Genomic DNA, 11,971 nt, shown 5'->3' with positions numbered 1-11,971 from the left:
ATGGGGAGAGGTGATAAGGCAGGTCAAACATGCCCGATTTGATACAATTTGGCTTCCTTTATTAATCTAGCAATAAGATCCATGCCCCCACCCTGGCCACTCACATTCATCTATGGAGGGGCTTCGTAACAGATAAATAATATGTTTATTTGTACAGTGTTGTACATAGGTGCCAAAAAGATATAACTTCTGCTTATGTGCCTTCCTATATACATAGAAACGTAAGGCTATCATCACACTGCAGTTCACATGGCCATCAATAGGTGGCTCCACCAGCTGCACTGAATGGCAGGCAAGTGAGTGAACAAGCAGCATGGAGGGCAGCCAGCCCAGAAGAGTTGTTTAATGGAGGTGCTTCAGAGAGCAGTTTGGCAAACCGCTCTTTAAGGCACCTATCCCCTCCTTTAAAAAGGGAATGGGGCTTGGGGTGAGCTGTGAGGGGATAGCCGAGGGTGAGGTGTAAAAAGAGATGTATTGGGTCAGGTATAAAGCCCAGTTGTTCTGGATTACCATCAGCCTTAGCCAGCCATGAATGGAACTAATGGACCAATCTGAAAACCTCCGAGTTAGGATGTAGCAGATATACATGTACACACAACTAAAAACTTCAGTTTGGGTTTATTGTTCAATAAAAGCACAAGTCTTATTTGGAAAAAAAAAAAGGACATTGCTCCAAACAATGGCATAATTTCACATGTTTAAGTATTTTCAGACTAATGACATCCTGCAGGTCTAGAACGTACCCACCCCACTCAAAAATAGCTAATCTTGCGGTTCACATCAACTTTAGGGGGAGCTGGATTGCCTTTAATTAAAAAAAGAAAGCAGGAAAAGCTTCCTAAAGGCCAAGAATACTGAACATTTAACCTATCTATTCCTACTGTCATAAATATCTCACATACACCAAAATTATATTAATGACAAACAACTTGTTGCTACGTTCCACATACAGATACAAAATGCTGGAGCATGGCTTGTAAGACCTTGATAAAACCAGGGGTGATAGAGGCAGTTGTATCCAATTAAATCTTGAAGAAAGTAGGCCCATTGAAATGAACAGAGCCAAGTTAGCCATGCTTATTGCTTTGAATGGGTCTACTCTGAGTGGGATTAACATGGCCTACAACCCCAGGCGTTAATTTGCCACGAGGGAGTGTTTCTGTAAAAAGGATCAGTTGATAAGGTGTTGTTGCAATCCCGAGTTTCTGTAAGACTGGCTTGGCCTGGCCTGTCCCAACGCAAGGACAGCCCTTGAGAGAACAAGAAGCAATCATAAGAACCTGGCAGGGATAAAGACCAGAGCACTGAGGACTCCACGTCTCTCAAGGACCAAGGCGTTCTCATTAGTCTTAATCAGTAGTTAGACACTGACGCTCCAGGAAGACTCGTAAACTTTGGTGGATTACGGCAACCCAGAGGGACAACTTTAGTGCAAAATCAGGGGTGGGTGTGTTGGTGAACCTCTCAGGAGCAGCCCATGGTTCAAAGGGCCCAAGAATAGCGCTCGATTGTAGTGAATAGCTCAGAATGGGACACGGAGGAGAGCCAAGTTTTCTGACACAGTGTGAGCTGTCTGGTGGCTTCCAGAGCATCACATTGAACAGGGCATGGGATTCAGTCACATCCTTGCAAATTCAGGTGATGCCAATAAAAAGATTCTAAGCCCGCTTCTAAACCAAACCAAACCAATGGATGTTTTGCAGGAAGGAAAGTGATGGGGAAAGGAACAGGGAAAGTGGGTATAACAGCTGCTTGAATCAGCATTGTTGTATGACCCCCACACAAGCTTTGTGCAAATAAAAAGGAGGATGGATACTCAATAGGAGTATCTGAGAGTGATTTCTGATCCTACACTTCTGTGTGATTTCTTCCAGGCAAGGGGACTACATCTGATCTTAATATACGAGCCATAGGAAAGATGCCCTGGACCCTGAGCTCTCTTTGGGAACACAAGCCAGGAGCTTTCAAGTAGGGAGAAAGACCTCAGTTAACTGTGGCACCAGGAAGAATGTGCAGCTTAACTGAGCAGAGGTGGGAAGGCATTTAACTGCTGGAGTAAAAGTGGCTGGACTTAGACCAGTTCTGCCTTCAGACCTATTGGTTTATCGTGCTCAGTATTTTCCACACTGAGTGGCAGCTGAGTCCAGGGTTTCAAGGACAGAATCTCTCTCAGTCCTACATGGGGGTGCCAAAGGGGGATTGAACCTGCATGCAGGCTAGATGGCAAATGAGCCCGTATACCTCTGCCCTGCGCACACACCCACCCCCAGGAAGTACCAATGACTGCCATAACCCTGCCCTCTTCAAGCTGAAGGAATTTCAAGTTTAATTGAGCCTATTGCCTCCTCAACCTCTGGAACACCTGGACAGCTTTGGGAAGCTGATGGGCTGATGTAGTAGAGATTCAGGGAAGGTTGGGCATCACCTGGGGGAAGCTTAGAAGGTCTCAGCACCTGAGAAAGGGCCCACTCCCACCACCCCCTCTAGCCAGTGTGACAACCTGAGTGAGTGCTTGCAAGCTGGGTCAGTGGGAGCCACCATTTTAGTGCCCCCAACACATCACAGCTGCTAGGAATTGTGGGAAATTAGAGCTCACCCAGGCTCCAAACGATCTGAACTGCCCTTCAGATGCCAAACAGATAAATAACCGCACGACTTTCTGAAGACATCTGAAGGCGGCCCTGTATTGGGAACTTTTTACCGTCTGATGTTTTGCTATGTTTTTATTATGCTGGAAGCCGCCCACAGTGTAGCTGGGGAAATTATTTATTATATAACCACCACAGTTTTCGAAGCTGACCGCCACCTCTCACCTTTCTCTGAGAAGCCTCCCAGAAGTTGCGTCCAAAATGGTGACAGGACTTCTGGAACGTGTCCCTCTGGCATGGAGGTGGGGAGCCTCAGGTCCCGGGGCCAATTCTGGCCCTCCGAACCTCTCTGTATGTGGGCATGCCTCTCATTGTCCCTGTTTTGCATTCTCCTTGAGTGCTTTTCACTGGTTGAAAAGTGCCCTTTAACCCCGATAATGCCGTTTTGCTTGGCTGGATGGAGGGAGGGGTGTTTGCCTGCCTGTGTGTGCAGAAACTATCTGGCCACACAAAGGTAAAATTAGCATTTCTTTCCCCGCCTACCACTGACATGTGGCTGCCTAGAGGGGAATGCCCTACTTGCGGCAAGGACCTGGGTCATGTGATTTTAAAAGGCCACTGATACGAAAGCCACACACTGATCTGATTGGAATACTGGGAGGAAGCAGCAGAATGTTTTGAGGAGGAAAAATGCTCTTTATAAGAAAAAAAAAATGTACAACATCAAGTGGCAAATGCATGTAGAGAGAGAAACAGGGGGTGGGGATGAAGGGAGCTGGGAACTTCTAGATGGGCCATCCTTCAGGCACAAGTCGCTTCTTGGTTCTCCAGAGGTATTTCATTACCATAGCTGCCATCTCCGTACTGGATGTAAGGAGGTATCTGAGGAGCCTCGATGATCAGCAGCCCCTCTGGTGACAAGGATGCGAAAACTGTGACGGGATCCACTTCTCCAGGAAGCCTAGGGAGTGAATAACACACACATTATCATTCAGCCCAGACACTGAGAGCCATCTCTGAGGGACTTCTGGTGGTTCCCTCACTGCGAGAAGTGATGTCACTGGGAACTAAGTAACAGGGCCTTCTTGGTAGTGGCGCCCGCCCTGTGGAACGCCCTCTCACCAGACGTCAAACAGATAAACAATCTGAAGGCAGCATATAAATTCTAATAATTAATTTTCTTCTTCATCATATATTGTATGTATATACTGCATTTATTTCCCACCTCTTTCTCTGAGGAGCTCAAGGTGGTTATGTGGTTCTCCTCATGGTCTAAACCCCGCAACAACCCTGTGAGGTAGGCTAGGCTGGGTGAGGGATTTGAACCTTGGTCTCCCTGGTCTGACATACCGGTACTTATCACTAACCCACACAACTAACAATGAATGAATTAGGCATCCCTGGTAGCTAATCATTTGGCCTTAAATGTTAATTGGGTACATACCCTACATTGAAAGGACATGATTTCCCCCCACGAAAAAAAAAAAGTCCTGGGAACTGTAGTTAAGAATTTGGGAATTGTAGCTTTGTATTGGGGTAAAAGCAACACCTCCCAGGATTCTGTGAAGGAAGCTATGTGCTTTAAACATGTTTTAAATTTGTGGTGTGTATCCATAAAGGGAGGAGAGTTTAGAAGGGAAAAGGCTTAGGAGAGGGATTATGCTCGCTTTTCTTGCTTCCCCCCCCCCCCGTTTTTTTAAAAAAGGGGTGTTGTATTGTAATACAGGCTTTGTGTTAAATCTGTGCAAATTCTTTGGCAAGCCGGTTTGGCTGGATGCCTTCGTTGAAGCTGAGTACAAGCACATCAAAGTAAACTTTGGCCGGTGCAAGCAGGAAAGAAGCATGCCCAAATAAGGAGCTCTTGTGAAACTCAAAAGACAGGCCAACCATGGCCTAGTTGGGTTCTCAGCGAGATGGTAAACCTGGAGAAGACTCTTCTACCCTTTGTGACCTGCAGTCCCCTGCTGCTGTTTTTTTCTTAATGGCAGAGAAAGTTCCGGAGCATGACTCATCGCTTAAAAGTAAACAATGAGGGCCCGAGAGCATGATGAGGCATAGATTCTAAAATAGACATCAAGAAGCAGCTTTGCAAAGCAACTCCAGGTCTGAGCTCAAAGCCCTACCTGAACCATCCATTGTGAAAGAAACAAAACACAAGGCAGTATGATAGAACTTTAAGCAATCCAGGCTTCCCCCAAAGGCTCCTGGGAAATCCACGTAGCTCAGTATTGTCTACACGGAGGCCTCTTCTACATTTAAAGTGGTATCATACCACTTCAAACAGCCACAGCTTCCCCTCAAAGAATCTGATGGTCATTTATACCTCTGGCACCCCCCCTGCTGCTGCCCTCTGGCTTCTTAGCACCCCCCAAGGTAACCCCCACTGCCCAGAGGGCAGAGCCACCTGCTTTGGGAAGCACTGCCCCACAGCGTGGAGCTCTGGCCAAATGGCACCCTGTCCTGTGAGGGGTGGGGAACGGCCAAGGATTTCCATGAATGTGCAGAACGCCCCTACTCCAGTGTTTTGAGGGGTCTGTCCTCCTCCTCCCCTCTCCCAATTAACCTCTGTCTCCAGACAGCTTGGGGGCTCCTCAAAATGCCTATCAGCTCAGAGCATCAGCGCAAGATAGCCATGAGAGTGACCACGCTGCTGTCAGCCAGGAGGAAAGGTCAACATTGCTCCAGCCTTACTGGCACCCAGAGAGCCCTGTATCATCTTTACAGGAAAAGGTTCCAGGAGCGCGATGGGCAGAGGTCAAGGAGTCAGTGAGCAAGTGAGGAGAGGCTTTCAATCTGCTTGACTGGTGAGCTGAGTCTGTAATAAAATCCCGCCAAGCGGGGAAGGGGAAAGCCTGAATGTCGGTTCAAGGCAGGGAGCCCATATCCTTGAAATCCAGAGCAGGCTGGCCTCCGCAGCATACAATACATTCAGCATCCTTAACAGCTGACCCTGATCAAACTAGTGTTCAGAGAAGTTAACCATCAATTTATTTTTTCTGTTAAAAACAGGTTCCCACTAATTTAGTGCCCTTCAGATGTTCTGGGGCTGATGGGTAGGGTTGTCAGGTCAGGAGCATCCCAGACCCTGAGATTTTAGGGCCCAAACCTGAGACCTATTGGTGGTCTCTGGTGATGTCATGGTGACAGGCCCTGGTGATTCTTCCTCTGCACTCTCTCCCACCACTGACCTTTGGAGACTGAGGTTAATTGGGAGAGGGGAGGAAGAGGACAGACCCCTCAGAATGTGGAATTTGCTGCCAAGGAGTGTGGTGGAGTCTCCTTCTTTGGAGGTCTTTAAGCAGAGGCTTGACAACCATATGTCAGGAGTGCTCTGATGGTGTTTCCTGCTTGGCAGGGGGTTGGACTCGATGGCCCTTGTGGTCTCTTCCAACTCTATGATTCTATGAAAGTCTGTGTAATCATTTGTAGCTTGCTTCTGCCAGGCTTAAACTTGCAAGGTGCACTCATAATAGTTTGCTTCTGCTTTGAAGGCATTCCCAGCCAGAGATTCAAGTCCTCTCTCTGCCACCTGGAGGGGGCCAGGAAAAACCTGGAGACTTCAGGTCAGCCCTGGAGGTCTGGCAACCCTATTGATGGGAGTTGTAATCCCAAATATCTGGAGTTGGAGTTGGCTCAGAGTCGGGGAACTCGTGGCTAAGTCGCTGTTGAACTCCAGCTCCCATCAGCCCCAATCAGCATGACCCACCCCCTTTTAATCTGCCCAAAATTGAATGCCCTGTCCTATAGATCTATGAAATCTAGGTGCCCAGTGAGGAGGGTGGTAAGTGACAGCATAGCTGGGTCATGAGGAGCCCTTCTGAGAAGCTGGAGACCTTGGCTCACTGACTTGGCTGATCGGTGGCACTGGACCCAGGCAGAAATATACTTTCCCCAGACCTATTTAGAAGCTCCCTGGTATGGTATGGTATGGTATGGTATGGTATGGTAAGGTAAGGGACCCCAGGGCGATAAATTCCAGTCAAAGGTGACTATGAGGTGTGGCACTCATCTCACTTTCAGGCCAAGGGAGCCAGCGTTTTTCCACAGACAGCTTTCCGGGTCATGTGGCCAGCATGACTAAACTGCTTCTGGCGCAATGGAACACCGTGACGGGAGCCAGAGCACACAGAAATGCTGTTTACCTTTCCGCCACAGTGGTACCTATTTATCTACTTGCACTGGCGTGCTTTTGAACTGCTAGGTTTGCAGGAGCTGGGACAGAGCAACGGGATCTCACCTCGTCATGGGATTCAAACCCCTGATCTTCTGATTGGCAAGCCCAAGAGGCACAGTGGTTTAGACCACAGTGCCACCCATTTCCCTGGGAAATGAAGTTATGAAATACTTACTGGATTTTCTTGGTAAAGTTTTTGGATACAATTCCGCCTTCCACCTGTTGTTCTTCATGTTTACCTGCAAAGAACAGAAGGGAGTTTTTTGGTGTAGGAATTCCACAGCGCAACAACTTTCCATGAAGCTTGCCACACATTCTGGTTTGTTAACTCAGCTGGTTATTATAATTTCATGTTGCTTGGGGGGGGGGGGGGTTAGAGCAGCAGTTCTCAAACATTGCCCCCCATCCCAAGCAGACCATCTTAAAGGGGTGTTTCAGTGGACTACTTGATCTTTCATTCATATAGCACCAACATCATTTTCAAATCTAGCATGGAATTATCAAAATCACAGTCCACAGAGGAGGGCCACTTACCTAGTACGATTTAAGAAGCAAATAGCAATTACACCAGCTCCATCTGCACTGTACATTTAAGGCTGCACCACCTCACTTTAAGCAGTCATGGTTTCTCCCCAAAGAATCATGGGAACTGTAGTTTGTTAAGGGTGCTGGGAATTGTAGCTCTGTAAATTCCCAGGATTTTTTTTTGTGTGTGGTGTGTTCTTTAAATGTATGGTGCATATGCAGCCTCTCTCAATCTCACCTCATGTTGAGTTAGGACAATTTTTTTTTTACTGTTGCCTTCTAAATAATGTTATGACTTTACAGAATTTCAGCTCTGTGGGTTTCATTTTTAAAAAAGCAATCTGTTAAACTACAATGAAGGCATTTTGCTGTTGCAATTTTGTTTAATCCATATATATATATATATATATATATATATATATATATATTTGTAAACTGCTTTCAGGTTTTACTACAAATCTTGAGAAAGAAACAAACAAAAATAAATTGCCCAGAGAATTTGGGTTATAGGGTGGCCTATGTTTGTATAAATAAAATAAACAGTGGGATAACATGGGGCGTAAATAGCATGGGATGCAAGCTCCTCTGCCGTGAAGCAAGGCAGGATTATTTATTATTTTAACTACTAAATGTTGATCCCATTTCTTCCAAAGGAGCCCAGGGTGATAAACAGTGAAATATAAACTCTCTCTCTCTCTCTCCCTCTGTGTGTGTGTGTTTGTGTGATATCATATATCTATATAATAGATAAAAAAGCCAAATATTCTCAAACTAAATTAATGGGGTTTTTTTTCTCATTAGTTTTTATTAATTTTTCAAAACTGTCAACAAATTAATCTCAAATTACCGTATTTTTCCGTGTATAAGACACCCCTGTGTATAAGACGCCCCCTATTTTTGGGGACTCAAAATTAAGAAAATGCACTATCCGTGTATAAGATGACCCCTTATTTTAAACTTGAAAAATTTAGGAAAAAATATAGTTGTATACACAGAAAAATACAGTAATTCAAATTTAAAAGCTGACTTCCCACCCTTCTCCCACGATGTTTCCATTCTCTCCCCCCCCCTTTTTTCTTGCTGTATTATATAACATAAAAAGGTAAAGGACCCCTGACAGTTAAGTTCAGTGGCAGATGACTCTGGGGTTGCGGCACACATCTCGCTCTACAGGCCGAGGGAGCCGGCGTACAGCTTCCGGGTCATGTGGCCAGCATGACTAAGTTGCTTCTGGCAAACCAGAGCAGCACACAGAAACGGCGTTTACCTTCCCGCCGGAGCAGTACCTATTTATCTATTTGCACTTTTTAGCGTGCTTTCGAACTCCTAGGTTGGCAGGAACTGGGACCGAACAACGGGAGCTCACCCCGTCGTGGGATTCGAACCGCCGACCTTCTGATTTGCAAGCCCAAGAGGCTCAGTGGTTTAGACCACAGCGCCACCCACACCCCATTATATAGCATGCTTTTATTGAATTTGGAACTAAATTAATGATTTCATAGTTTTCAGAAACAATGGATTTCAGGAGAAAGTTTATCTCCCTATCTCAGCACTAGAACTCAAGAGTCATCTGACGAAGCTGAATGAGGGAAGATTCAGGACTGGCAGAAAGAAGGATTTAGTCACACAGCGTATAGTTAAAACTATGAGATTCATTCTCGTAAGAGGCAGGGATGGCTGCCGAATTGGGTGCATTTAAAGGAGGATTAGACAAATTCCTAGAGGATGCAGTTATTGATGACTGCTAACCATGATGCTGTGGGTTAAACCACAGAGCCTAGGATTTGCCGATCAGAAGGTCGGCGGTTCGAATCTCTGCGATGGGGTGAGCTCCCGTTGCTCGGTCCCTGCTCCTGCCAACCTAGCAGTTCGAAAGCACGTCAAAGTGCAAGTAGATAAATAGGTACCGCTCCGGCGGGAAGGCAAACGGCATTTCCGTGCGCTGCTCTGGTACACCAGGAGCGGCTTAGTCATGCTGGCTACATGACCCGGAAACTGTACACCGGCTCCCTCGGCCAATAAAGCGAGATGAGCGCCACAACCCCAGAGTCAGCCATGACTGGACCTAATGGTCAGGGGTCCCTTTACCTTTACCTTCACTGTCAGAGGCAGGGTACCCTGTCATTGGGAATCACAACTGGAGAGAGATTATGTTGCCCCCAGGACCTGCTTGTGGGTTTCCAAAGAGGCATCTGACTGGCCACTGTGAGAACAGGATGGACCTTTGGCCTGATCCAACGAGATTTTTATTACGCTCAGACACCAAATGCGTGGTTGGACAGGAATGTTTTAAAACTCTACCTACCGGTTAATAATAAGGGAAGAGAGATGCAGGTCTTTGCCAGCCAGGGCAGCACCCAGCAGTGATTTAAAAACATGCTGTGCTCCAGTTACTGCGGGCGTTACTGATATGCTGTTCAGCTGCTGCGTCTATTTTTGACCTGGCCAATCCTTGTACCTGGATTGTTTTCTCCTAGCTACTGAATGGTAGCGAGATCCCAAGGTGGGGTGGTATATCTCCGTATTAAATACATATACAGTGGTACCTTGGTTCCCAAACGACTTAGCTGTCAAACAAATCAGTTCCTGAACACCACAAACCCGGAAGTAAGTGTTCCGGTTTGCGAATGTTTTTAGGAAGCTGAATGTCGGACGCGGCCTCTGCTTGAGTGCAGGAAGCTCCTACAGCCAATTGGAAGGCGTGCTTTGGTTTTCGAATGTTTCAGGAGTCAAATGGACTCCCGGAATGGATTAAATTTGAGAACTAAGGTACCACTGTACTATTGAGATTAATAGTAGTACCACTGTACTATTGAGATTAATGGACCTAAATTGGTCATGTTCATTAATGTCAATGAGTCTACAATGAGTAGGATTAGCACTAGACACAACCAAATATCTTCATATTTCCTCCATATTTTGCTTCTGATCACATTTCACTAGTGGGCAACTCTCACTTGAAGCCATGAATCCAGTTGCAGCCTTTGTGCTAAGCATAGGAGTAGAGGATAGGTTCGTGGCTACTAGCTAGTGAGACGCTTCTTCATTAATTGGTCCAAAAGTCTTTTAACAAATCCAAGTTCCTGTGGGAGCGAGTTCTGTAGTTCAACTATGTACTGTACAAAGAAGCCATTTCTTCTGTCTTTCAGCGCCTGCTAAACACATTCTTGTTTAGACAAGCGTACCCAGATTCCTAGAAACGCTGGCATGGATTTTATCTTTCTGCAAACCACTTTGAGGTGCTTTTTAAACCCAACAATCAAGCAATGATTTTATGAAATACGTAAATATGTCCTGAATCTTCCAGCATTCAGCTTTGTTGGATTCCCCTGGGTTTCAGTGTTATCAGAGAGGGAGAAAAACTTTTCTGTATGCCGTGCTTCGTTTTATACATGAGGCTCCAGCATCGCCAGGAACAGCTGCTGTCTGAGGCACGGCCATAAAAACGCTCAGAAAATCTCTATGGAATGGAATTCCCTGGCAAGAGTCTACCCACAGACTGCCCTCATGGCAGACAGGTTGTCTCTGCCGTCATTCCCAACAGCTTCTGGGTGAACTAGCAAGAGCCTCAGCAGGAGCGAATCCACCTCAGATACGGCTCTGGAGAAACAGCTGCTGCTGCTGCTGCTGCTGCTGACATTCTCTCCCTAGGCCACATTCACACCGCATGTTTAAAGCACCCTTTTAAACACCCTCAGCTTCCCCCAAAGAATTCTGGGAGCTGTTGTTTGCTAAGGGTGCTGAGAGTTGTTAGGAGACCCCCTTTACCCCTTGCAGAGCTACAATTCCCAGAGTGGTTTAACAACAACAATTTGTTATTTATATGCTAGGTCGTCCCAGCCATTCCTCCTTCCTGGGCAACTCTGGGAATTATAGTTCCGGGAAGGGAATAAGGGTCTCTTGACAACTCTCAGCACCCTGAACAGACTGCAATTCCCAGAATTCTTTGGGGGGAAGCAGTGAAAGTGGTATCATAGCGCTTTAAATGTATAGTGTGAAAATGGCCTCAGTACATTCAGCATGGATTTCAGTCACCACACAGAACATGGGTATTTATTCTAGGCAGGCTGGATCCCTGACCAGCCCTGTGATTATCCATGAACCACCTGTTGATGTGCAGAATAATGTAGGGAGAGAGAGAGGGAGACAGAGATTGCCATCCATCAACAACCTTATTAAAACTGTTTGCACACTATACTTTAAAGGACATTCAAAACACATTCCTTTCCTCAGAGAATGACGGGCACTGTAGTTCCACCCCTCACAGAGTTAAAATTCCCAGCAACCCTTACTACCCAGAATTCTTTGAGGGAAAGGATGCGCTTCAAGTGCGTTTTAAAAGTATAGTTTGTACACAGCAGGTCTCCCAGATGGCTGCTATTTGCGGGCGAGATTCAAGGCTCATCCATACTGTTGTTCAATATTGATAGCCAGTTTCCTGTACCTCTGCGTATTCTCCGTTGTCTGTATTGCATTTATCCTCTAAATCACTGTCTTCACACACCTTCTCCTCCTTCAATCTGGATTTTTTTTTAATACCCTCTTCTCCTTTTTGGAGTGCCCTTGGTATGAGGAAATCCAAACTGAGAGAAGGCGGTACGATGGCCGCAATTTGTAGGAGAACACCATATGGTCAATACGATGGTCATCAAATAGCCTGCTTTGTCTAACCTCCCTGAAAATC

General features: G+C 46.1%; 1 protein-coding gene across 3 annotated transcripts in view; it reads right to left on the bottom strand.

Moving 5' to 3' along the window:
• Nucleotides 1-599: 599 nt before the first annotated feature.
• Nucleotides 600-11,971, bottom strand: part of HSPB8 (heat shock protein family B (small) member 8) — a 28,916-nt gene continuing 17,544 nt past the window's right edge. For all 3 annotated transcript variants that reach the window (XM_083417985.1, XM_083417986.1, XM_083417984.1), the window contains exons 3-4: nt 6,938-7,001; nt 600-3,549 (exon numbers count right to left, since the gene is read on the bottom strand). In XM_083417985.1, coding sequence (XP_083274111.1) covers nt 3,390-3,549; nt 6,938-7,001 — 224 coding nt within the window. In that variant the 3' untranslated portion in view covers nt 600-3,389. The remainder of the gene's footprint in view (nt 3,550-6,937; nt 7,002-11,971) is intronic.

Source organism: Podarcis tiliguerta (assembly GCF_965153285.1).
Source record: "Podarcis tiliguerta genome assembly, chromosome: 16".
Taxonomy (NCBI): Eukaryota; Metazoa; Chordata; class Lepidosauria; order Squamata; family Lacertidae; genus Podarcis; species Podarcis tiliguerta.
The sequence above is the reverse complement of the archived record's forward strand: the minus strand, read 5'-3'. Positions and strand labels throughout refer to the sequence as shown.